Genomic DNA, 25,031 nt, shown 5'->3' on the forward strand with positions numbered 1-25,031 from the left:
AAGCTTTGTGTCAAATTTTAGCTTCTTATCATTTCCATTATTACAAAACAAAACACAGACAGCTGGAATTATGCATTTTTAAAAACATGATCTTTAACTTGCCTAAATGCCTTGGGTCAATGCCATTACACAATAAGCAATATTTGTGTGAAGTAATAACTTCTAATGTTTCTCCATAAAAAGAAACACAAATGTTGTACTTTTCCTATCTCTGACCTTGCCCTAATGACCTTGCGTCAAGGTCACCCTAAGGTTATAAGTAATTTTTGTGTCAAGTAAGAACTTCAAATTTTTCTCTATAAGAAAGATACATACAAGACACAAATTTTGGACTTTTCCTGCCAGTGACTTTGACCTTGCCAAAATGACCCTGAGTGAAGGTCATGACACACTCTTTGGTCTTCAGCAATCTTTGTGTGAAGTAAGAACTTCCAATTTTTCTCCCCCCCCCCCCCCCCAAAAAAAAAAATATGGACCAGACACAAATTTTTCACAGACAGATGGACAGATGGACAAGGTGATTCCTATATAACCCATCAAACTTCATTTCCAGGGTGTATAAAAAAAAACTAAAACAGCATGGGAAATGATGATTGTTCAAGATAAATGTGTTTGCTGCAATTTGACATTTGTATAAAAAGCTTTAAGAGTCAAGATTTTTTGCACAAATTACACAACAAAACACTAGACTCCGAAAGTTACACAATGTCAATTTCTAAAACACAAATCACCCTTTTAAGATTGGAACATGCAAACAAGAAGTTCCATTAGTTCCCTTGGCTAATTATACATTTTACTACAAGGATCACAACAGTTTAACTTTGGTATCCTATGCTATTGGTACAATCCACTAAGAAAATCACAGCAGTTGCATCACATAATACCCTAATCAAATGATAGTCCTCTGATGAGAGGGTCAAAACAGGTAGCCATAGTATCATATGCTAATTATACAGTCAACAGAGAATATCACATAAATACCCTCAGCTATTTATACACTATCAGTCCATCTATAGCATCATAACAGTTACATAGTTTTTGGTACTACACTACACATGTAAACCGCAAACATCAACTTTCACCAGTCTTCCTTGGCCTGAGATGATCAAAGGTTTAAATTCACACACTACTGATACAGTCGCCTGAGAATATCATAACAGTTACAACATATAAGTACCTAGAGCTGGTGATACAGTTCCTTTAGATGATAACAACAAGTTAACATTAGTTCCCTAGGCTAATGATACAGTCTACTGAGAGGAACAGAAGATTTTCTTCAGATAAAACCCGTTTAAGGTGGCTCTATACACCACTTACGCAAAAAAGTAAATCTGGAAGCATGCAGTTCCGGCACTAGCTGATTTAAACTGAGGCAAATTGTATGGGGACCGCTCTTTAAAAAAAAAAATGTTAAATGAATAGTCTTCGATTTAATTTGTTAATTGGAAAAATCATTACTTACAAGTAATGAGACACCTTCACGTTTTGTCGCATTATTTATCGTAAAAAACAATAAAATCAAGTATAATTTTTTAAATAGTTTCTTTCTGATTTTCGGTATATTACAGCATAGCTCAGTGGGTTAGTGGGTTCACTACAAATCTGAAATCATCTACAAATCAAATCTGGTCATGAGCTCGAATCCCGTTCAGGACAAGAACATTTTTAAACGTATTTTTTGGTTGAATACTCTAAAAGAAAGTTCTAAACTGGTGAAAGTATTTTAATTATACTAATATACTTTAATTCACATTAATATTAACAGATGTTCCTAACCATCATAAGGGGATGAGAGGGTGGCTTTGAATTTATCTCTGGTTGGGATACATGAATCCTATTAGTTAATTTTCCCCTTTATTTATTTGACTTTTGGAAATTTTCTTTAACTCAGAAATGAAATGGGCCTTGGGACTTAGGAACGATTACTCTTACCTGAGGAACTTTCATACCAAATAAAATTTAAAATATTTTTTGGGTTTATTTGCAATGATTTTTATTCAAATTTTTTATGTCACAGTTATTAAAATACATTCTCTTATCAAGCAGCTTTTTCAGATGATTTGTCAACAGAGTAAGAAAATATGAAAATTTATGTTTTAGGGAAATACTAAAAAAATTGCAATAATAAAATTTTTGAATGTTAAGAAGTTTTATATTAATTTTTAGGTGTCCGAAGGAAATATCCATCATATGACAAAAACATTTCTCTCAATTTGTTAATAGCTAACTTTTTAAAAATTATTTTACAAAAACACGAAAAAACATTTGAAAATTCTTTTAAAATACCTATAGCATCCCTATCATCATTTTAATATTTGATAAGTATATGTTTTGTGATCTTCTATTGAAAATTGGAATAAACTGTGGGTGTATAGAGTCACCTTAAAAGATAATAATCTATATAATACTTACCTGCAATTGTTGGTAGTGGTACCACTGGGTAGTGAAAAGTGTCTAGAGACATGGATCGACCTATAGACCTACTGTCGCTGCTGGCTAGTCTTCTTGACTTGAAGGGGAAGGGGGCAGGGTTTCAGATTGCCGTTGGCTGTCTGCCATTTGCTGATAAAAATTGAAAATGGCAGAAAAAATATAATAAAGCAGCCAAAAAGGCCTATATTTTAGATACTGATTAGAAATAATGGCTGATCAAATTCATCTTCTAATAGCCAGCTATGCTAGGACTATGTACAATGTAATATTTTTGTTACATTCCGCATCTACAGATTCGCCAGTCGATGAAAGTTGCGCATTTATTATTAATCTTTTGAGCGCTTATTTAAATCAAATACTAGTATGATATACCAAATGATAACTTAGAATAATGTCCTCAAAGAAAAAGATAGTGATCAAAGCTGGCAGTAGCCAGCAAATGCTTTTTTAAAATTTTTTTCAATTCAAAATTAAAAAGCGTGTCTATTACCAAGTGTGACAGTGAGGAGGATGCTGGAATAAGAGGCCCATGGGTCACATTGCTCACCTGAGCAACATTAGACATTATTAAATCGGCTTCATTGAGTTATATACAAAATAAATATGGACAATGTAGGCTAACAGATCCTGTATTAAAAAAAATCAATTTTTCCCCTGGATATTCTGTTTATCATTGATCCCTTTTTGTCAAAGTATTGTCATTCCACATATTGAGCTTTACGGTTCTCAAGAAGATCTAAATCAAATGTCCCCCTCATCCAAGCATTCCCCCGGATGTGATCTAATTTTCTGTCTGTAAGATGTTAATAGAAAGAAGAATGAATTGCATCCATTGAAATGTCAGATTTTACTGTCTGATATATAGGGTACATTATAATAAACATATAATACAGCTATAATGTAATTAAATGTATGATCTTCTAGCTTCCAATGTAATGTAGAAAACAAATGTTTTCTTCCTTGAATATAAAGTACCGGTATTATATTCATGCATGATTAAGTTTTGCAACATAACTAAGGTACAATGACCCTCTGATCAGAAAAATATTTACTCTTCATTAATTACTTATATGTCAATCATTCTTTTATAAACTAAAATCATATTTATATATACATGTATGTCCTATTTTGTCTAGCTCATATAGCTATATATTAGGATCAGTTAAGTTTTCTTTGAAACTTAGATATTATCAGTAAAAGCAATAGTATTCACTTGTGTACAGAAGGATGTCAGGTATAATCTTGTCTGATGTCTTTGAACATCAACGTTCCTTCCTTTGAAAATTCTTAAATCAATATCTATGACTTTCCTGGTATGTGGTATTTATACAAAAATCAAAATGCTAATCTTTCATAACACATCCATTTTGATATATTAATACACTGTACAACCAAACTCTGCATGAATTAATTAGTTTTAAGAAAACTAATTTCAAAACTTGCAATCTTTTCTAAATTTGATAATTATATCTTCAATATGAAATAGGTTAATATAAATGACCTATGTTAAGATTTTAACCTCTAGCTAGGTACTGTTTTCTCTTAAAGAATATGGAATTCATATTTCATTTTCCATAAATCTAATATATGTATCATTATAAACAATCTATTATTTACATATACATGTATTTTCATGGAGTATATATAACTTTTCCCTATAAAGTGGGAACATTGTATGACATTAATTTTTCGTGTATTAACAATTTATGACAAGACATGAAATCTAATATTAAGTTCTTTGTAATGTCATTTTTTGGTCGTCAATATATCTATATTCATGTAATCACAATAAGACCAACAATTGGGAACTGTAAACAGGACTATTTTTGCCCCATGTTATTTTCTTAGATTGTAAACATTTTTGTCCCAATTAAAACTTGCCCAGACAAAGCTTTGTTTAAAGAGAGACAATGTAGGGCATTGTAATTCGCCTAGTCTTCATTAATACACCCACTGGCAAAGAGACAAAAAATAAAACAGGAACAAATGTGTTCCCAGCTGTAATCGTTCTTGGAATTTATGAATGATCAGATATGTTATATCTATGGTAACATTATTTACATATATGCCATCAGCTAAATATGAGTAAACATTTCTTCAATAGTAAATATTGTACTATAATATCTTTGTCCTTTGATCGGGTGATATGATTTAACACAATCACTATCTTGAAATAACTTATTATAATCAAATTTCATATCAAATGAAGTAAGCGAAAGTATAAATCCTGTTAATTCATATATTCAATCAATATGACACAATTAGAAAATACAGAAAAAGAACTTTCTCAATCTTTTGCAAAAGAAATTCAATCATCTTTAATATTTAAAAGTTTTTCCCATCATTTTAATTTTCTGTTGCAGCTACTACATAGCCTTGTGTTCACACAATGTCTTAACACATATATCTGTAAAGTTAATATTTTCTAATCTATTCTGATTCAAATTCTGAATAATATGTACCAGAAACATTCTAAAATCTGTTTTAAATTTGTAGTATCATATATACTAAACACCATTAGCAAGTAAATACATGCAACATTTGTCTTTTCATGAAGACTTCAGTTCTGATGATAAGTTCTGAAGTGATAATCAATAATTATTCACATATACTGGAAACCATTCCAATGCATCAACTAATACATATATGGTAAGTATATAATAAATGTATGAAAATTAGTTTGTTCTTTGCTTTTTCTCAATATGAACATTGTAAACATGGTGCTAGCTAGTGTATCGTAATTCCAAATTAGAGTTACTCATGTAACCCATCTTGTATAAAGAGAATCTCAAAAAATCAAATTTCAGTGTCTCTAAATATATAATCAAACATAATCTCATGTTTCATATCGTATATTCAATACTCTATTCAATAACTTATTGCCAATTTACCATTCAATTATATCTCTTCCATTGCAATATTCTATTACAAATGTATTTTTACATTTATAATCCTTATTACTGGATTTTTCCTTAAAGAGGAAGGTTGTAAAACAACTGATCTTCATTGACAATTTGTCTTGGTATAAAATTGCTTGACATATGGTAAAAGTTTAATTCACCAAATTCTTAAGATAGAAATAAAAGATGGTCACATATAGTCTCTTTCTTTAATATATACTGTACTCTTTCATTTCAATCTAATTGAGCATGTACCATACTTTGGTAATAAGTTTTAATGTTATAACAAATAGGGTTATAGTGAACATTGTATTATTTCTGGATTTTCATTCTGATCACATTGATCCTCTTTCACTCTGAACCTTTTCTTTTGGTATTATATCTCAGGATTTCAGCAATGTATCAAACAACTTCATTTCTTTATATCATACAGTGTCATAACAATACTTATCAAGCCTTAGTTTCCATGAAGTCTTCATTTAAATTAGCTTAAAATAAATTCATGTATGGTGTCTGAAATCAAATCATTTAAGTCAATAAATGTTTGGTTCTTTGTTCCTTAAATCATTCCCATGAATCATATAATGATATGCAGGTTTATGACTTTTGTAATAATTATGGATGCAAAAAACAATTAAATAGTAAAACCATATTTATTATTTGACTGAATACATGTACATTAATTACCGGTACATGTACTTATTTTAAAAGTACTTTTCAAGTCAAGTATCCTAATGTTTGTTTGATTTCTCTCTATTACTAACTTAGACATATATATGGCTTTCATTCAAATTTTTTAATCAATACTGGTACTCCTCTTTTCAACATTCACTGTCACTTCAGTCAAACTTTATAACTCTTAACTCAAACTTTATATCTGAATAAAACTGCACAAACAATTGATACAATTCAAAACACTGCATGGATTGTCTTTTGCACCCATTACAAACAGTGATCAATTTAATTCTCTAATATTTTATGAATCAGTTCGTCTTTCAAAAAATTCATGATTCTCCAAGATTTTAAGCTTCTTTCTTCCAAACTTCACAACTTCGATTGTACAATGTAATATAAATAAATGTAATGTAGACAATCATCTTTTCTGTGACAATAACTTGAAAACACCATATATTATGTGTTAAAGAAAACATACGTATACATAAGTTTCTCATCCCAGAATTAAAACATTTCACAGCCAATGTATTGCTCTGAGAAGCAAACTAAATTCCTGTTCATTAGTGAAATTTCTTGTTTGGTCTTCTATGACACCAAATAATATTACTGATATCATCAGCTGTACTTATTTCAACCATGTGCAAACTGATGCCTTAAATACTTCTTTTTTATCAATGACATGATCAATAAACCAACATTAACTTCATGTAATGTATTGCATCAGCCTGTTCCGATGTTCTAAATTGACATCTTCTTTCACCTACATGATTTAGTACAGTTGTATTATTAACCTGACTGTTATTTTGTTCAAACTTCAGACCTTTGGTCATTTTACTATGAGCATTACATTTTGTAAATTGTGGGTCGTAAACCAGTTATCTCCAGTATCAGTCAGCAGTTAAGAGAAATTCCATCTCTTGTCTCATTTATATCCCTGATATTGAGATCAATAAAACCATAAGAAAAATCTAAACACAGCGTGTTCTAATTGTACTGTACTATTTAATATATACACAGCGTGTATATTATTCAACTTGCGGTGTAAAATCTTTTATATAGTCCAAGTTTTGAACACAACGTGTTTCATAAACTTACTATCAACCAATACACAACGTGTACTGTAAAACTTGCGGTAAAATATATTCACGACAAAATTCTGAACACAGCGTGTTCTTATCGTGCATTCAACAAATACACAACGTGTATTGTACAACTTGAGTTGTAAAACCACATGAACCATGTGTAAAACGAAATGCACGGATTATCAATCCTTTCAAACCAAGACTTCGTCATTGGTAGATTTAATTCGTTTTCAAAGGCTTTACAAACCTTGCAACTAAGACCACGTCTTAGAAAATTTATTAACACCGCAATAACCATATAACCGACAAGGGCTCATGTCCCGATGTCGCCAGAAAAAATATGAGTGTTTATCACAATGGAAGCACTATTTATATGGTATGTGACGTCATTTCCAGGTAGGTTTTTAGCTTTTTTTGAAGGGCGATCCCGAGCATAATAGCCAGGAAATAATGCTACTTGATACTCCGATATGCCGAAGGCTGGATGAAAAGAATGGGATATAAACGTACATCAAACTTGTGAAGCCCAAGAATTGTCCAGGTGCCAAATTCTTAACAATTTTAAAGAATCAACAATATGTTGAAGTGATTGCACATCATTAAAACCATAAATTATAACATTTGAGTTTTGGTGAATTTAAAATGTTTACTTTTGTAAAATTGGACCCCCCATGTGACTCCACCCTACTACTGAAAAATATAATTTGACAAATTTGAATCTACACTATCTAAGGTTGCTTTCACTAATGTTGCACCTTTTCTAAGAAAATGATTTTTTTTAGAAAAAGATTTTTCTCAATATATTCCTTTGTAAAGATTTAACCCCTCCCCGTTGTGCCCATACCCTTCCCCCGGGGATAATAATTTGATCAAACTTGAATCTACCCTACCTGATGATACATGTACCTCACACAATATACAGCTTTTCTGGCGAGTTGTGTTCTAAGTAGAAGATATAAAATAAAGTTTCTCTTTATATTCCTATGTAAACATTTGACCCCCATTGTGGCCCCACCTTATCCCCATGGACCATGATTTGAACAAACTTAGATCTGCAATTTTTTAGGATGCTTCCACACAAGTTTCAGCTTTTCTGACCTAATGGTTTTTGAGTAGAAGATTTTAAAAGATTGTGGCCCCACCTTACCCCTGGGGACCATGATTTGAAAAAACTTGAATCTGCACTATCCAAGGATGCTTCCACATGTTTCATCTTTTCTTGTCAAATGGTGTATGAGATGAAGATTTATAAAGATTACCTCTATATACTCAGATATAAAACTTCGACCCTCTCCCCCACCCCCAATTTGCGGCCCCACCTTACCCATGGTGATCATGATTTTATCAAACTTAAATCTACACTATCTGAGGATACTTCCACACAAGTTTCAGCTTTTCAGAAGAAGATTTTTTAAGATAAACTCTATATACACCAATCTGAAAATTCGAACCCCCCCCCCCCCATTATTAAGGCCTGACCTCACCCCCGAGGACCATGATTTTGACAAATTTTAATCTACACTATCTAAGGATGTTTCCACACAAGTTTCAACTTTTCTGGCCAATTGGTTTTTGAGAAGAAGATTTTTTAAAAAATCACAAAATTTTCGATAAATCCTCATTATTTCCCCTTAAAATATGGCTTGGCCCTTTAATTTAACAAACTCCCTATAACCCAATGATGCTTTGTGCCAATAACCCAATGATGCTTTGTGCCAAGTTTGGTTGAAATTGGCCAAGTGGTTCAGGAGAAGAAGTCGAAAATGTAAAAAAAATTATGGATAGACAGACCAGAGATCAGAGGTGAGCTAAAAATACATCAAGAGTCTGAGACAATCACACGTATGACACACACAAATTTCAAATGGCATGGCTCAGTCTATATCGTTGGCTATGCTATAATGAGAACACCAATACTATGACATGTACCAAGACAAGTTCCTTAAAAGATCACATTTAATCATAAGACCATCAAACAGCTATGATTGTTCCTAGTCTACCAGAAAACTTGAAAAAATCACAAGACAAACAACTGTCTGGAAAACACAGTGCAGTTACAATTGCATTAAAAACAATGTATTGGATGGTGAAAGAAGGTTCAGCTTTGACAAAATTCAGATCTCCTTTAAACTTTTTTAAAGTAATGGAGTTAAAGACCTAGAAATGCTGAAAGTGTCAATTTCACCAGCTGTAAATTATGTAGGATAGCTCTTTGTACCAGCAGCAGAGAACATCCCCGCAATGACGGAATATCAGGAATTGCTCACAAGTCTCTTCTACTACTTCAACTATTCACCATACCCAGTAGATTCACAGGATGTACTAGATTCACCTCAGTTGAAAGTAAAGGAAATACACTTGGTTCGATAGCTTCATTTTTAACTGCTTTGGAGACAGTGCACAAGTAATAAAAAGAAGGTAGCAGATAGATGACATCCTAGTACTGCTGGTTTATAAACATCAAAAGTAATTCATTTATTAGGATCAATTTACTGTACGTAAAGGCATTTATGGAATTTAAATTGATAATTTATTTTCATTTCATTTTGAATTGTTTTAAAGGGTGTTGTGATTTGTTTATTTATAGATGTTTAATTACCTTGTTGAACTTTGCACAGACAACCCTATTTAACCCAAAAGTTAAGATTGAAAAAAAAAGGTACTGTGGTTTCATCAATATTTGTTGAATACCAATTTTCAGGGGATTTCGTTATTATGTTCTTCCATGAATGAGTGTTACTTGAAGTGCAATTTCTAATAACATTTTGAATTAATAGGGTCATTGGCCACAAATTTGCATATCCTTGAAACTGTGATTTTTACTTTATCCACAAAAATTGATACCCTTGAATATTAACTCTTAAACTGCGTACAATTTATCTTTGTTAAGTAAGTCGTGATTGGTCAGAAATGAATTTGTCACCTAATCAGAAAAACTAATGAGAGGGACAGAGAGAAATGTTAACTCAACCTATTTATAGCATTATTTCCCATATATAGCATTGGAAATCCCCTAAATCCAAGCTTAGAAGTGTGATAGATATTTTGAGAAAACAACACATAGTGAAGATGGCGGACAAAGACAGCAAGAATAATTCAGAGTTTTCTTAGGGATTTTTTGAGAATACTAGCGATACTTTTGATGTTCCCCAAATTGGAAGTGATACATCTGTTTCTCCTGTATCTACACAAGATCTTTCACTCGTAAATTTGAGCTCAAAATCAGACAGTGCAGACGAAGATCTAGCATGGCAGCCTTACTTGAGACAAGTGAAAAGCTGTCAGCAAACCAGTTTTTCTTTTATGTGAACTGTATCCATAATCCATGTCAACCCTTAATTGATAAACATTACCTAGCATATCCAGAGAAATGGAGAACCCCAAATCAATATTTTGCCCAAAAATGACAAAGTTCAAAAGCTGGTATTTTTTTCATAAATTATCAGAAATCAAAATCCTAGCAATATGCACACCTTTAATGATTGTACAATTGATCTGCATAAGAACAACTTCTTATCTTGAAAACTGTAGGAGGAGTTATCCATACAATGAGGATACCCTTTAACCAGCTGCCCACCCACCCGCCTGCCATTTTCACAATGCATTTCAATAACAGTTACTGGAGTTTTCTGTTGGAAAACCTGGTTTAAAACCAAACAAATCGTTATTTATGGAGCCAGTAGGTGCAACTTTTGAGATCGGACCGTGGAAAATCAAACTTGATTTCTTTGTTAAATTCTTTACTGAAATCAAAGGCCGGAACGGCCACAAAGGCGTCGAGCTGACATTTTCTTTTATATAGAATATATATGATATCAATAATTTGAATTTCTCCAGTTCTCTACTAATAGTCGTATATCAAATAGTACTAGAATAAAAAAGTAAATGAATTATGTTTTGTGCTGCTTTAAAAACAAAAATCAGTATATTTCCTTATAAAATAGGTAGTGATGCGTTTATAATACAATAACTCATCATGGATACAAATATCAAAGAAAGGACTAAGTGCGGTTTTATGCAATTTTTGCCCCCCAAAATCAAAGTTTTAGAAAGAGCTTTTAAATAAGGTGAAAGGTAGTTAAAATCATATTGGAAATAGAGGTGTAAAAGGTTATCGCCACAGTGACGTCATAATGTAGAAATGACGTCATGAATATTGCATTATTTTGATAAATTGATGTTTTGTAGCAAAATATGGGTGTTTTCCGATGGTTATTCGACTGGGAAACATCGAGCGCAGGCTTGCTCAAGTACCATTTTTTAGTATAATATGTATAACTATCTGAAGAAAAACATATGTTAAAATCGCACTTGAGGAGACCTGCGCTCTATACTTCCAAATGCAAAATATAGAGCAAAAATGAGAATATCTTCATTTGTTTGCAAATTTGCGGGAATAAGGTCATTTAGGGGACATCATAGATAAACAGGGAGTGAGCAATGATGACTAAAATCATTATTAAAGTTATAGGCATCCTCTTTACAATGATTTGTGAAGATTTTATTTTTATACGATACTATTTAAAAATTGGTTGAAATCGGGGGCAGATATTTGACCATACCGCACATAGTCCTTTCAAAAGTTCAAAAAAATATTTTCTTTCTGCTTTAAACAGTCTTTAAACAATTTTCACAGGTTCATAATTTGAATAATTAACAGTGTGTCCCTAATTATAATGATAAAACATACTTTTATTTATATCAATTCCCGTTTGAAACAAGATTACCTATGGTATGATTGTTTACAAACAAATCCACAACATGTGCTATCTAAAATGCTCGACCAAACCAACTGCATTATCGTGTTTTCCTATTGCAACAAAATCACTGGATAAGTTTATCGCTTACATTTATTTTGGAGTCCGTTCCAGATAAAAAGTAAATTTACATATCAAATTTTATTTCTATCGGGCACGGTCTCCAATTAAAATGTAAGCGATAAACTTAATGACTTTTTAGTGAATGTTACCTTATTGTATTCACCCGCCATTTTTTAGTTTCAGCAAATACTTATGCAATGAGTTGTTAATAACCAGGGAGGCAAAGATGGGTCTTTGTACACAATTTAGTTGAATAAATGGAATAAAAATCTTGTAATACGTTTAATACTTAAAGGAACTTATTTCTTGTGCGCATTTTAAAGGCGGTGCAGAGCATTAATTTTTGGATGATTGCCAATCCAGACGATCGCTAGAAGGCTGCCGAGCAATAGCTCAACGCCTTAAAAATTGTTTGAAATTTTGGTGAGAGAAACCAATGCATATGCCGCAAGAGTCATAGAAACCAATCCCAACCATCAGTGGAAAGATGTAAAACTTGAGGAAATGAAGGCATTCTTGGGAATTTATATGTACATTTCTGTGATCAAAATTCCAAATTATTCCATAGCATGGATATATGTGGCCATTTTGAAATCCATCCATCTCTGAAATTATGACTAGATCCAGATTTGAACACATCAGTAAGCACTTTCGCTGCAATGATGTGTCTCAAAATCCCCTACGAAGAGCTCCAGGCCATGATATTCAGGCAATACCTACCTGCCAAACCCACAACATTCCGTATCAAAACAGCTATTGCCATGAGTTCCAAATATATACTGGAAAAGTAGAGGGTGGAATACCAGAGAAAGGCCTATAGGAGCAAGAGTGGTGAAAGACTTTACCTGAAGGAAAACAACAAGTCAAAGAGAGAGGTCATCAATACCAACTGTCTAAACAAGCCTGATATATGTTTAAAGAAAATTCTGTATTGAACTGAGAAACAAATTTAGAGTACTAAAAAACCTCGAGCAAGAAGAAGATAGCTCATTAGAAAATCAATGGAAGAATATCAAACAGGCCTACCAACAAACTGCTGAAAAAACTTGTAAATACAGAAAGAGAGCCAGGAAATGGTTAACCAAAAACACCAAGAACACTATCGAAGAACAAAGCTGAGATAGAGAGTAATTTGAGCTTTTCTGGCCTAATAGTTTTTGAGAAGAAGATTTTTAAAGATTTTCTCTATATATTCCTATGTAAAACTTGATCCCCCATTGTGGCCCCACCCTACCCCTGGAGACCATGATTTGAACAAACCTACACTACCTGAGGATGCTTCCATTTCAATTTGCGCTTTTCAGGCCTGATAGTTTTTGAGAAGAAGATTTTTAAAGATTTTCTTTATATATTCCTATGTAAAACTTGATCTCCCTCTTGTGGCCCCACCCTACCTCCGGGGACCATGATTTGAACAAACTTGAATCTACACTACTCGAGGATGCCTCCACACAAGTTTAAGCTTTTCAGGCCGAATAGTTTTTGAGAAGAAGATTTTTGAAAAATACCAACAAATTTTCAATAATTCTCAATTATCTCCCCTTTAAAGAGGGCGTGGCCCTTCATTTGAACATGCAAACTTAAATCCCCTTCACCTAGTGGTGCTTTGTGACAAATTTGGTTGAAATCTGCCCATTTTTTTTTTTGGCCTAATTCCCTCCAAAAAATGAATACATAATTAATGGTTTAAGACTAATTTTAAAAATTTCATTTGCAATGGAACTGCAGCACTTTAAAATATTTATAATGTGAATGATTGTTGGGCCTATTTAAAGACTTACGATGTCTGCAGTCTCCACACCCAGAAATATAAAAAAAAAATTTGCCTCTGCTTTCTTCTTGTAAATCTTTATATTAATTTTTAACACATCACTGCCCTATGAAACTATTTATTGCATTGATAATTTAGCTAAAATAACCAAGGATAACTTTCATCCATACTGTCAATCTGCACTTAGAAATCTTTGATAAGTGGTGTTTTCTATTGAATTTCTATTGAATTGTTACAAGCTTTTTTTGAACTCTGATTTGTAAATACTCTATTGTTTAAACCAATTACAGTTGGAAATTTGGATTTGGAATTAAAAGTGTTAGGGTCGGCGCATAAAAAATAGGGTCGGTCGGGAAACCAGAAACACACATATTTTTTTTCTTTGGCCTAATTCAGTGGTACAATTCCATTAAGTAATAATTTTCCTAGCAAATGAGTCCAAATTAAATATTGTAGGCCTAAAATAAGGTGCCAAAAAAGGAAGAAAGAAAAGAAATTGCCTCTATTTATAAATATATGAAACTACAATTGACTAAGTTCAGTTTGCTAAGTTCAGTTTGATTGGCTATTTCCTTGTGCAAGACTTTTAGATCTAAGCCTGAGTGAGCCACTTTATTTGACTGACCTCAATACTGATCCTCCAACAAAAGAAAAAAATAACAGTAACCATCAAATCCTTGACATCAGGAAAAGCAGCAGGCATATATAGGATTAAGGTCAGGTTTGCGGTTTGCATTTTTTAGAGGTTGTACCAAAGTTACATACCATTTGGTTCACTATACTAAAGTCTTTTTTCTCATGATATTCAAATGAATTTTGCCCGTCCTGTTTTATGACTACAAAAGGTCGAAGTTCATGATTTCCAATTTTCATTTTGATGAAATGTAAACAATTTCGTGAAAATATGTACATTTTCTATGTGACTATTATGTGGGTTATTTATGCTTAAAATGTTCAAAAATAATATCACTATTAATATCATGATTCACTTTTATTAATTTCTGATGAACTATCTAAAAATAGAATAAAATGCAACAAAAGTCTTAATTTTGGTCTACTATTATGTAAACGAAAACATCTTATTTGAAACCTTTCCAAGTCCACCGATTTCAGGAAAAACGTATCTTAGAATATGTGTAATCTGATGTTTCTAAAACACTATTCAAAACCATATGATGCGGATTTCGTTTTCGTGGAAATTGATAAAATGCTTGTGTCCTCTTATTTTTTCATTGAAACTAAAAAAACCCGCGAAATAAAAAAAACTGAAATCAATTATGACGTCACATAATTTTTGACGTCATAACTGAAATAAAGGGTAGTTGGTGTTACGTCACAATGAAAATGTGTGAGTTGTCTCCCTGTAACCGCAAACCTTACCTTAAGGCAAAACTCTTAAAGGTTGACTTGACATAAGCAACCAATAGTCTTGTAATATAATTCTTTTTTTATGCATTTTTACAGAAACAAAAGAATTTATGATATAATTTATATTTACTTAAAACAAGGGTTGTATTTTAATTGAGTCTGCTTTTTTCCGTGTGATTTGATCTGCAGGCTGAAATTTACTTGGCAATCGACTAAGGTGTGAGGTAATGAAAACAATGTTAACAAATTGTACGCGAATTTGTATCTGCGTATTTATTTATTTAACTTGTATGTAATATAATTTGTGTTTTAATGCATCATTTTTTTATAGAGAGAAATTAATTTACTTTAGCTTTTATATTTACTTAAAACAGAGTTATATTTCAATTGAACCAACTATTTTCCATGTGATTTGATCTCTGGTTGAAATGTTCACAGCGATCGGCTAGGGTGTTCAGTAATGAAAACAATATTAACAAAACAGAGGATCTATAGATCATTTAAGTACATAATTTTTGTTAAAAAAATTTAGCTGGTCATTTTTATACATTCTATAAATGATGCAGCGATGATTTTACAACCCAACATCTGTCAAGTATATCTTGATTTGTACGTGTTCTTCCTCAAATTCTGCCATTATCAGGTTAAACGTGAAGATCATTAATGTCTCACACAAGGAATTAATTTCACTATATGTTACTATATAGCTTTAATTCAGTAAATTAATTAACTATACTCTCAGCATTTAATTCATGAACGAGAAATTTTACTTAAATGCTTCAAGAAAAATTTTAGATCAGAAAAATAACGCCTTATGCGGTTTCTAAGAGAGATAATTGAGAGTAAACATACCTACCCCTAAGTACACGTGGGTTCCACATGTTGACAAACAGGCTCAGCACCATCCAGGAAGTTGCACCAGTCACCGTGAAAAGCTGTACGAGGAAGTCAGTCGATCAGGAAGGGGACGGAGAGCCGCACAGTTTAATGTTGCCATGGCTGTCGGCCACTTGGGTACCAGCCTTACAACAGAGGGCATGCGTGGTATGCTTCTTTGCGCAAACATCGAAACAGCATCAGCCACCAACATTCATCAGACTTGCAACAAAGTAGGCAAAATCATCACTGATGTGAGCAAAAACAGCATGAAGAAAATAAGGCAGGACATTCAAGAGCTTAACGAGAAATGTGGACTTGCCAATACACCTATAAGAGCGGAAGGAGATGCCCGGTATAACAATGCCACCTTCAGTGCGATAGGGAAAACACCATTCCAAGCCGCCACACAAGTTAAATACACATTAAGTGAAAATGTTACCAAGAAGAACAATGTTGTGGCAGTGTTTTGTGGCAATAAACTGTGCAAGAAAGGCACCCATCTTAGAGCCAAGGGAAAGGAATTTACCTGCCCCGGGCATGAAGGCTGCACTGCAACCATTCCTCCAGAGACCACCATTAAAGACAAAAAGAGATGGGCTGCGAAATGAATCAGTGAGCTGCAAAGTGATGACTGTCCACTCATCATTTCCCATTTCACCAGTGATGGAGATAGTGCTGCTGCTTCCAATGCATCTGAAAAACAAGGGCATATGATTGAAAACCTCAAAGACCTGCGCCACTTCTTTGAATCTCAGAGAAAACAGACTGCTAAGGCTCCATTCAGCAGTCACATGTTTCCTGGAAGAACAAAAGCTATGAGAGAATCCATGCAGAGGAGATTTGCCCTGGACCTGAAGCTTAGATGCAGGACCGAGTACGAAAACTGCTACAAACACTACTCCAGTGACTTACCTTTGATGAAACTGGCCATGTAAACCGCTGTCCATTCCATCATCAGCTGCTACCAAGGACAGTGCGGAAAGTCCTGCCAACTTCATTCCTTCTCCTGTCGCGGACTGAAAAACAACAAGTGGAACTCTTCAGTGTTGCCTCGTGACTTTGAATTAAGCATGACAGAAGACATGTGCTTGTTAAAAGACTGTGTAAATCTGACTTTGGGACCTAATAATCTTGATAGAATTAAATATCACACTTGTACACAAACATCTGAATCTGTTAATAGGGCATATTTAAAATCAAATCCAAAATGTATTACAAGTAGTAGAAATTTTGAAAGTAGAATACATAAAGTTGTGCACTCACTCAATCAGGGTCATGGAAATTCAACATTGGAACTTTGTGAATCTGTAGGGGCACCTGTTGTAAAAGGAAGTAGAGTGGTCCATCATCTAAAACAACAGCAAAATAGGCAAAATTACTTTAAAATGAAACAAAAACTATTAAAATATAAATTCCAAATAAAATTTTATAGATCTAAAAGATATCAGCTCTATGATAAAAAGTCTAAAAACACTTATAGTAAGTCATTAACAGATCCAAAGTTAAACAGGAAGTAGCTAAGTGGGGGGGGGGTACCACCAGCCCAGTACAGTGTCTATGTCCTATAAAAAGGCTGGGTGAAGAAGAGCTTCAGGATGTCGTACAGCAGCAGAAGGATGGAATATTCACAATAAGCGATGCTGAGCCTAGAGGCAGTCAAATGATGATTTTGCGACCCGGGCCAAGTAAAGTGCAGCTGGTAGACTCCTACATGGATGCAGAGTCACCGAATCCCAATTCCAGACTTTTCAAAGTGCTCCATCAAGAAACAAGTGAAAAGCTGTCAATGTGACAGCAAACCGGGTTTTCTTTTATGTGAACTGTATCCATAATCCATGTCAACCCGTATCCAGTGAAATGGATAAGGTGAAAGGGTACCCTATATGCAATATTTTGCCAAAAAATGACTAAGTTCCAAAGCTGGTATTTTTTTCATTAATTATCAGAAATCGAAATCCTAGCAATATGCACACGTCTGATATATGTACAATTGATCTGCAAAAGAACAACTTCCTATCTTGAAAACTGTCGGAGGAGTTATCCGTACAATGAGGGTACCCTTTTGGCAGCCGCCCGTCCGCCCGCCCGTACTTTTCACCATTTTAATAACCGGATTTTTCCTTTGTAAAACCCGGTAAAAAACTGCTAAACTATGGATCTATGCATTTAAAGAGCACTCACAGAAATTCCTGGACTTTGACGGTTCACTGGACTGGAACCAGCATGGGGAGGAAAAGAGAGGCCTGGCATGGATCCTTTACATTCGATGTAAGATGTGCCATTACACCAGTCACCGTGAAAACTGTACGAGGAAGTCAGTCGATCAGGAAGGGGACGGAGAGCCGCACAGTTTAATGTTGCCATGGCTGTCGGCCACTTGGGTACCAGCCTTACAACAGAGGGCATGCGTGGTATGCTTCTTTGCGCAAACATCGAACCAGCATCAGCCACCAACATTCATCAGACCTGCAACAAAGTAGGCAAAATCATCACTGATGTGAGCAAAAACAGCATGAAGAAAATAAGACAGGACATTCAAGAGCTTAACGAGAAATGTGGACTTGCCAATACACCTATAAGAGCGGTAGGAGATGCCCGGTATAACAATGCCACCTTCAGTGCGATAGGGAAAACACCATTCCAAGCTGCCACACAAGTTAAATACACATTAAGTGAAAATGTTACCAAGAAGAACAATGTTGTGGCAGTGTTTTGTGGCAATAAACTGTGCAAGAAAGGCACCCATCTTAGAGCCAAGGGAAAGGAATTTACCTGCCCCGGACATGAAGGCTGCACTGCAACCATTCCTCCAGAGACCACCATTAAAGACAAAAAGAGATGGGCTGCGAAATGCATCAGTGAGCTGCAAAGTGATGACTGTCCACTCATCATTTCCCATTTCACCAGTGATGGAGATAGTGCTGCTGCTTCCGGTGCATCTGAAAAGCAAGGGCATATGATTGAAAACCTCAAAGACCTGCGCCACTTCTTTGAATCTCAGAGAAAACAGACTGCTAAGGCTCCATTCAGCAGTCACATGTTTCCTGGAAGAACAAAGGCTATGAGAGAATCCATGCAGAGGAGATTTGCCCTGGACCTGAAGCTTAGATGCAGGACCGAGTACGAAAACTGCTACAAACACTACTCCAGTGACTTACCTTTGATGAAACGGGCCTTGTAAACTGCTGTCCGTTCCATCATCAGCTGCTACCAAGGACAGTGCGGAAAGTCCTGCCAACTTCATTCCTTCTCCTGTCGCGGACTGAAAAACAACAAGTGGAACTCTTCAGTGTTGCCTCGTGACTTTGAATTAAGCATGACAGAAGACATGTGCTTGTTAAAAGACTGTGTAAATCTGACTTTGGGACTTAATAATCTTGATAGAATTAAATATCACACTTGTACACAAACATCTGAATCTGTTAATAGGGCATATTTAAAATCAAATCCAAAATGTATTACAAGTAGTAGAAATTTTGAAAGTAGAATACATAAAGTTGTGCACTCACTCAATCAGGGTCATGGAAATTCAACATTGGAACTTTGTGAATCTGTAGGGGCACCTGTTGTAAAAGGAAGTAGAGTGGTCCATCATCTAAAACAACAGCAAAATAGGCAAAATTACTTTAAAATGAAACAAAAACTATTAAAATATAAATTCCAAAGAAAATTTTATAGATCTAACAGATATCAGCTCTATGATAAAAAGTCTAAAGACACTTATAGTAAGTCATTAACAGATCCAAAGTTAAACAGGAAGTAGCTAAGTGGTGGGGGGGGGGGGGGGGGGCCACCAGCCCACTACAGTGTCTATGTCCTATAAAAAGGCTGGGTGAAGAAGAGCTTCAGGATGTCGTACAGCAGAAGAATGGAATATTCACAATAAGCGATGCTGAGCGTAGAGGCAGTCAAATTGGAAAATTTGTATTCAAGTTTCAATTTTATGAGTGAGTTATACTTACCAGTCATTATATACATAAGGATATCTTTCCCGTATAAACGTTCGTAACTCGCGGGCAAGCGTTTTAAAGAATAAGATTCAAGCGCTTTAAAGACTGAGATCACCTCTCAGACGCTTGCCCAAATCAGTTCATATAGGCGGGCAACAAAACGTTCCCAACCTACATGATAAAACACCTTCACCCCTTAAAAAATTTTCTTTTGGGTGGGAGGTGGGAAAGTTGACTGGTAAGTATAACTCACTCATAAAATTGAAACTTGAATACAAATTTTCCAATTTTATTTCGTTCGTTATACTTACCAGTCATTATATACATAAGGATAAATTAGATTCTAAAGCAATCTAACTAAATGGAGGAAAAGAAAATTTTTTCTTACCTCAAACTTTAAAGAAATTCCGGTATTTCTCCCAATACCATCTAGTAGTCTTCATATATACACTATATACACAATCACGAAGAAATATTTCTTCATGCAACTCGCCGGAGATGATCTCCTTTAAACACATTGTTTCTATTTACACAGAACAAAATACAATACATGTACTACGTTTGTTTCACTTATTTACAGCACATCTAAGAACTGGAACACAGTCATCTACATCCCTCAAATAAAATTTACAAAAAGTAGATTCTTTACTCCAATCTGCTGCTTCTATAATTGATTTAACTGAAGCACCATTAAATAAAGCCCATGAAGGTCCTAAGGCTCTTGTACTATGTCCTTTAACATTTGATTTTTTCTGATTTTCATAAGCCATATGAATAGTCTGAACAATCCATTTTGATATAGTCTGTGAAGATACTGGTTGATGTGGTTCAAGTAAACTCAAAAATAACTTGTTGCTGTCTTTAAGTTTTTCTCTAAAAACCTCAGTTTTTTTCAAATAGAAATAAAGGCATCTCTTTGGATCCAATAATTTATTTTCTGGAAACGCAGGAACAAATATCTTTGTTCCATAATGATTAGGTCGATCTTGTTTTGCCAAACCTTGTCTAATGAAAGTTACTCCCTTTTTCTGAATATTGACCCATCCTTCTCCAAGTTTGAGAGCTTGTAGATCACTGCATCTCCTGAAAGTAGTAATTGCTATTAAAAAAATTGTTTTGAAAGTCAAATGTTTCAAAGATGCCTTAGCAATGGGTTCAAAAGGTGTACTTTGTAACATTTGTAGAACTTTAGGCAAGTCCCACTCAGGAACTAACTTAACTTTAGGTGGTCTAGAGTTAAACACCCCTTTCAAGAGTCTAATGATATATGGATGTTGACCTACTGAAATTTTCCCCACTGGTGGTAAAACTGATGACAACATTGATCTATACCCTGCAATGGTTCTATACTGAAGACCTTTAGCATAAAGATCGGTCAAAAAACTAGCTACTTGTACTAGAGATGCTGAATAGGGATCAATTTTCCTTGCACTACACCAGCTATTAAATTGTTTGAATTTGCAAGTATAATCTTTTTGGGTGCCTGATCTCCAACTTGCTGCAAGTAAGGTTCTAGTGTCTTTAGAAAAACCCTTTTCTTTGAAGCCTCTGTCGATAGAAGCCATGCAGTTAATTGTAGTACTTCTACATTTGGATGGAAAATTTTTGTGTTTGGTTGTTGAAGTAACTGTGGGCAATTTGGAAGTTTCAATGGCACAGCTATTAAAAGTTGAAGTAGTTCTGTGTACCAAGGCCTTCTTGGCCAGAATGGAGCTATCAGAATTACCTGACAATTGTATTGTCTGATATGTTGAAGAACTTTGGGGATCAAACACATTGGGGGATATGCATAGAGAAACATCCCTTCCCAAGGAATTGTCAGAGCATCTAGTGCATAGGCTTGATTGTGAGGATACCATGTACAAAATATTTGAGTTTGACGATTGTGAACTGATGCAAACATGTCTATCAATGGATGTCCCCACATTTGAAAAATTGTCTGAACTATTTCTTTGTTCAACATCCATTCTGTTTGTCTGATCTTGACCCTGCTCAAATGATCTGCTAAAACATTCAACTTCCCAGCTATATGTGCAGCCTTCAATTTGATATTTTGACTTATTGCCCAATTCCAAAGATCCCAAGTTTGGTAACAAAGACGAGGAGATTTTGTTCCCCCTTGTTTGTTTATGTACTGAACTACTGTTGTGTTGTCGCATCTGATCAACACTGTTTTGTTTTGAATTTGTCTTTGAAAGTGTTTCAAAGTCAAAAATACTGCTTCCATCTCTAGACAGTTGATATGCCATTTCTGGTGACCACTGTCCCATGATCCTTGAACTATCTGATTGTTGAGATGACCCCCATACCCTGTTAGAGATGCATCTGTAGTTATGGTCATTCCTATTTCTTCCAGTTGCAGAGATTTGCCCCTGGAAATGTTTGCTGTATTTAACCACCACTGTAGGTGTAATTTGAGATGTTGTGTAATAGGAATTACCTTCTCCAAATCTAATGAACTTGGTTTCCAAAAACTTAGAAGGTGTAATTGTACTGGTCTCATATAAAGACGAGCATTGGGAATTAGATCTATGCAAGAGGCAACTATTCCTAACCATTGCAGAAGATCTCTGGCTGTTTTCTGACCCTTCATTAACATTTTGGTTGTGTGTACCAAATTTATCAATCTGTCTTGAGATGGAAGAACTATTTTTTGTTTGAACAGAAACAAAGCTCCCAGATAAACAATTGATTGACAGGGGTCTAGACAAGATTTCTTTTTGTTGATTATGAAACCTAGTGAAACCAGAAGATTCAAGCATATCTCTCGATCTTGAATTAAATTTTCTTTGCATTGGTTTACTACCAACCAATCGTCCAAATACACTACTAGGCGAATATTGCGTGTTCTCAGATAAGCAGCTACTACTGATACTATTTTGGTGAACACTCTTGGTGCTGATGTTGGACCAAAACATAGTGTTTTCCATTGGTAACACTGATTTTGTACACAAAACCTTAAAAATTTTCGGTGTTTTAGAAAAATTGGTATGTGTAAATAAGCATCTGTTAGATCGATTGATATTGCCCAATCCATTGGTTTCACTACATTCAAAACTTTGTTCAATGTGTCCATTTTGAAATGTTGTTTCTTGAGATACCGGTTGAGAGGTCTCAAATTTATTATGGGTCTCATTTTTCCGCATTTCTTTGGTACAAGGAAAAATGTACTGTAAAAACCTGACAGCTTCTCTTGTTGTGGTACAATTTCTATTGCATTTTTGCTTAATAATTCTTCTACCTCTTTTAACAAAACATCTATTTGTGCAGTTGCAATTGAAGTTTTTTTCACCCCCATAAACATAGGTTTTTGGAGAAATTCTAGTTTGTACCCTTCTTTGATTACTGACAAGACCCATTCGTCCTGAGTAATTTGATTCCAAATTTCCCTGAAAAATTTTAGACGACCTCCAACGGGTATCTCGGGAAACATTGCTAGCATGTTTACCTGTTCTAGATTCCAGTCATTTACTTGTCTTCTTTGGGATTCGAAAGGAATTCATTCTGTCAACAGATGTGGCCGCTGAAGTGCCTCTAGAATTGTCATCCCTTTGTTTGTAATCATAAGATCGTCGATTGAAATTTGATCTTTGAAATGTTTGTCCTCTATTATGGACAACAGATGTTTTTGGTCTCTTGAAAGTTCCTGAATTTTCACTTGTGGTTTCTGAAAATTTTCTCTTTTGATTTCTTTCATTCCATTCTGGAATTAAATCTTTGATAGAGTCTTTCTGTTCTTTTCGTTCTTTGAGTTTTTCCTCTAACTTTTTACCAAAAACACCATCATTTGTCAGCGGCAGACTTATAATTTTACTGTGGATGTCTTTTAAAGTGACTAAACCAGTGTCTTGAGCTGCTGCTTTCCTTCTTATCAAATGATGAAGAGCTCCAGTTCTGCCCATCTGATCTATAGCTTTTGTGGACATGCAGAAAATATCTTTGATTGACTGTACTGTATCAACGTCTTGACTAGAAATAGAGTTTAACAAAGTTCCAAGAGCTTGTTGCATATATGCTATGGCAATGATACCCATACGGGCAGCTATCTGTCCTTGATAAGCTAAAGTTTCAATGCTCTTTAAAGGTTGTGTAACTAAGTTTCTATTTTTACCCCAACCTTTATTAGCCTTGCTTCCATGCTTTTTCCGAAGCATTGGTTCTAAAATATCATCCAAGCTTGGTACTTGAAGAAAATCTGAAGAATCTTTGTGTACAGGAAAACACTGTCTGTATTCATCTCTGTAAGCTGTTAACTTCTCTGGATCAGATGATCTCCATGACTTCATCAAGATTTCTTCTTGTGCCTTGTCTAAACAAAGACCTACTTTTTCTTCCGCTGTAGAAGAAACATTTCCAAAAATGTCATTCAGAGAAGTTTTTGTTTGATTAGAATCTGTGTTCTTATTCAGCAAATTCTGAAAACGATTATTATTAGAGTCTATTCTCATCTGATTCTGATCAGACTCTAATAGAAAATTTCTTTCAAAATCGTCAGATAGAGACACTTCGTCATCTCCCAATAATTCTCGTACTTCTCTAGTACTTGGGGCGAGAGATATCTGATCGTCCAAAGTAGGCACACTAACTGTCCTTTCAATACGGACGTCGCTCTCTAATGGAATAATAGGACGCATTCCCTCGGAATCGTCGTTATTCGTTTGCCTGAGTACAGGTCTCCGCGTGGCTACACCACCGGTATCCCGACACATAGGCACTGAATCGTCGTGAGCCTCATTAGACTCATCGGCATTTGTAAACACGTTGTTAGATAAAGTCTGTATACTTTCTCTAATAAAATTCATCATTGTGTCTAATTTGTCATTAAATTTATTTTCTAAAGCCTCAAACCTTTTGTCTGTTGCTTCTTTTTTGGCCGAACTTTTCTTTGAAGCTCGTGCACCTCTCGTACGAGACGCCATTATGGGTTCGCTATTTTGGCATTCAGAACCCGAGTTTAATTCTTCGGGTATCTCTGACTCTTCCATGTATGCCTAACTAAGTTATATCTTACATAGAAGAGAGAGAAAAAAAAAAAAAAAAAATAAATAAATCTCCGATAGAGAGAGAGATACTAAAAACGAACGTTCTTGTTGCACGCCGAAAGATGAACTGATTTGGGCAAGCGTCTGAGAGGTGATCTCAGTCTTTAAAGC

General features: G+C 34.6%; 3 protein-coding genes and 1 long non-coding RNA gene across 6 annotated transcripts in view; 1 reads left to right on the top strand and 3 right to left on the bottom strand.

Moving 5' to 3' along the window:
• LOC117692238 (putative leucine-rich repeat-containing protein DDB_G0290503) overlaps positions 1 to 25,031 on the top strand; it is a 1,014,555-nt gene that overhangs the window by 560,533 nt on the left and 428,991 nt on the right. The gene's annotated exons all lie outside the window — the stretch shown is intronic.
• Positions 815 to 16,339, bottom strand: LOC136271698 (uncharacterized). The gene is made up of 3 exons (XR_010709637.1): positions 15,906 to 16,339; positions 2,413 to 2,562; positions 815 to 1,142 (listed from the first exon to the last, which is right to left on the bottom strand). It is a non-coding gene; the product is annotated as an uncharacterized lncRNA (long non-coding RNA).
• LOC136271517 (serine-rich adhesin for platelets-like) lies at positions 19,843 to 23,319 on the bottom strand. The gene has a single exon (XM_066071651.1). It carries the CDS (start codon positions 23,235 to 23,237, stop codon positions 20,445 to 20,447), a length of 2,793 nt encoding a protein of 930 aa, XP_065927723.1. The 5' UTR covers positions 23,238 to 23,319; the 3' UTR covers positions 19,843 to 20,444.
• Positions 20,824 to 24,698, bottom strand: LOC105337783 (uncharacterized). Its single transcript, XM_066071652.1, has 2 exons — positions 23,327 to 24,698; positions 20,824 to 20,961 (listed from the first exon to the last, which is right to left on the bottom strand). Exon 1 carries the CDS (start codon positions 24,681 to 24,683, stop codon positions 23,343 to 23,345), a length of 1,341 nt encoding a protein of 446 aa, XP_065927724.1. The 5' UTR covers positions 24,684 to 24,698; the 3' UTR covers positions 20,824 to 20,961; positions 23,327 to 23,342.

The sequence above is a fragment of the Magallana gigas genome, chromosome 9 (assembly GCF_963853765.1).
Source record: "Magallana gigas chromosome 9, xbMagGiga1.1, whole genome shotgun sequence".
NCBI lineage: Eukaryota > Metazoa > Mollusca > Bivalvia > Ostreida > Ostreidae > Magallana > Magallana gigas.

Excerpts from the sequence above, each read along its gene's own strand:
- LOC136271517 (XM_066071651.1), bottom strand. The coding sequence starts at position 23,237 with ATGGGTCTTGTCAGTAATCAAAGAAGGGTACAAACTAGAATTTCTCCA.
- LOC105337783 (XM_066071652.1), bottom strand. The coding sequence starts at position 24,683 with ATGATGAATTTTATTAGAGAAAGTATACAGACTTTATCTAACAACGTG.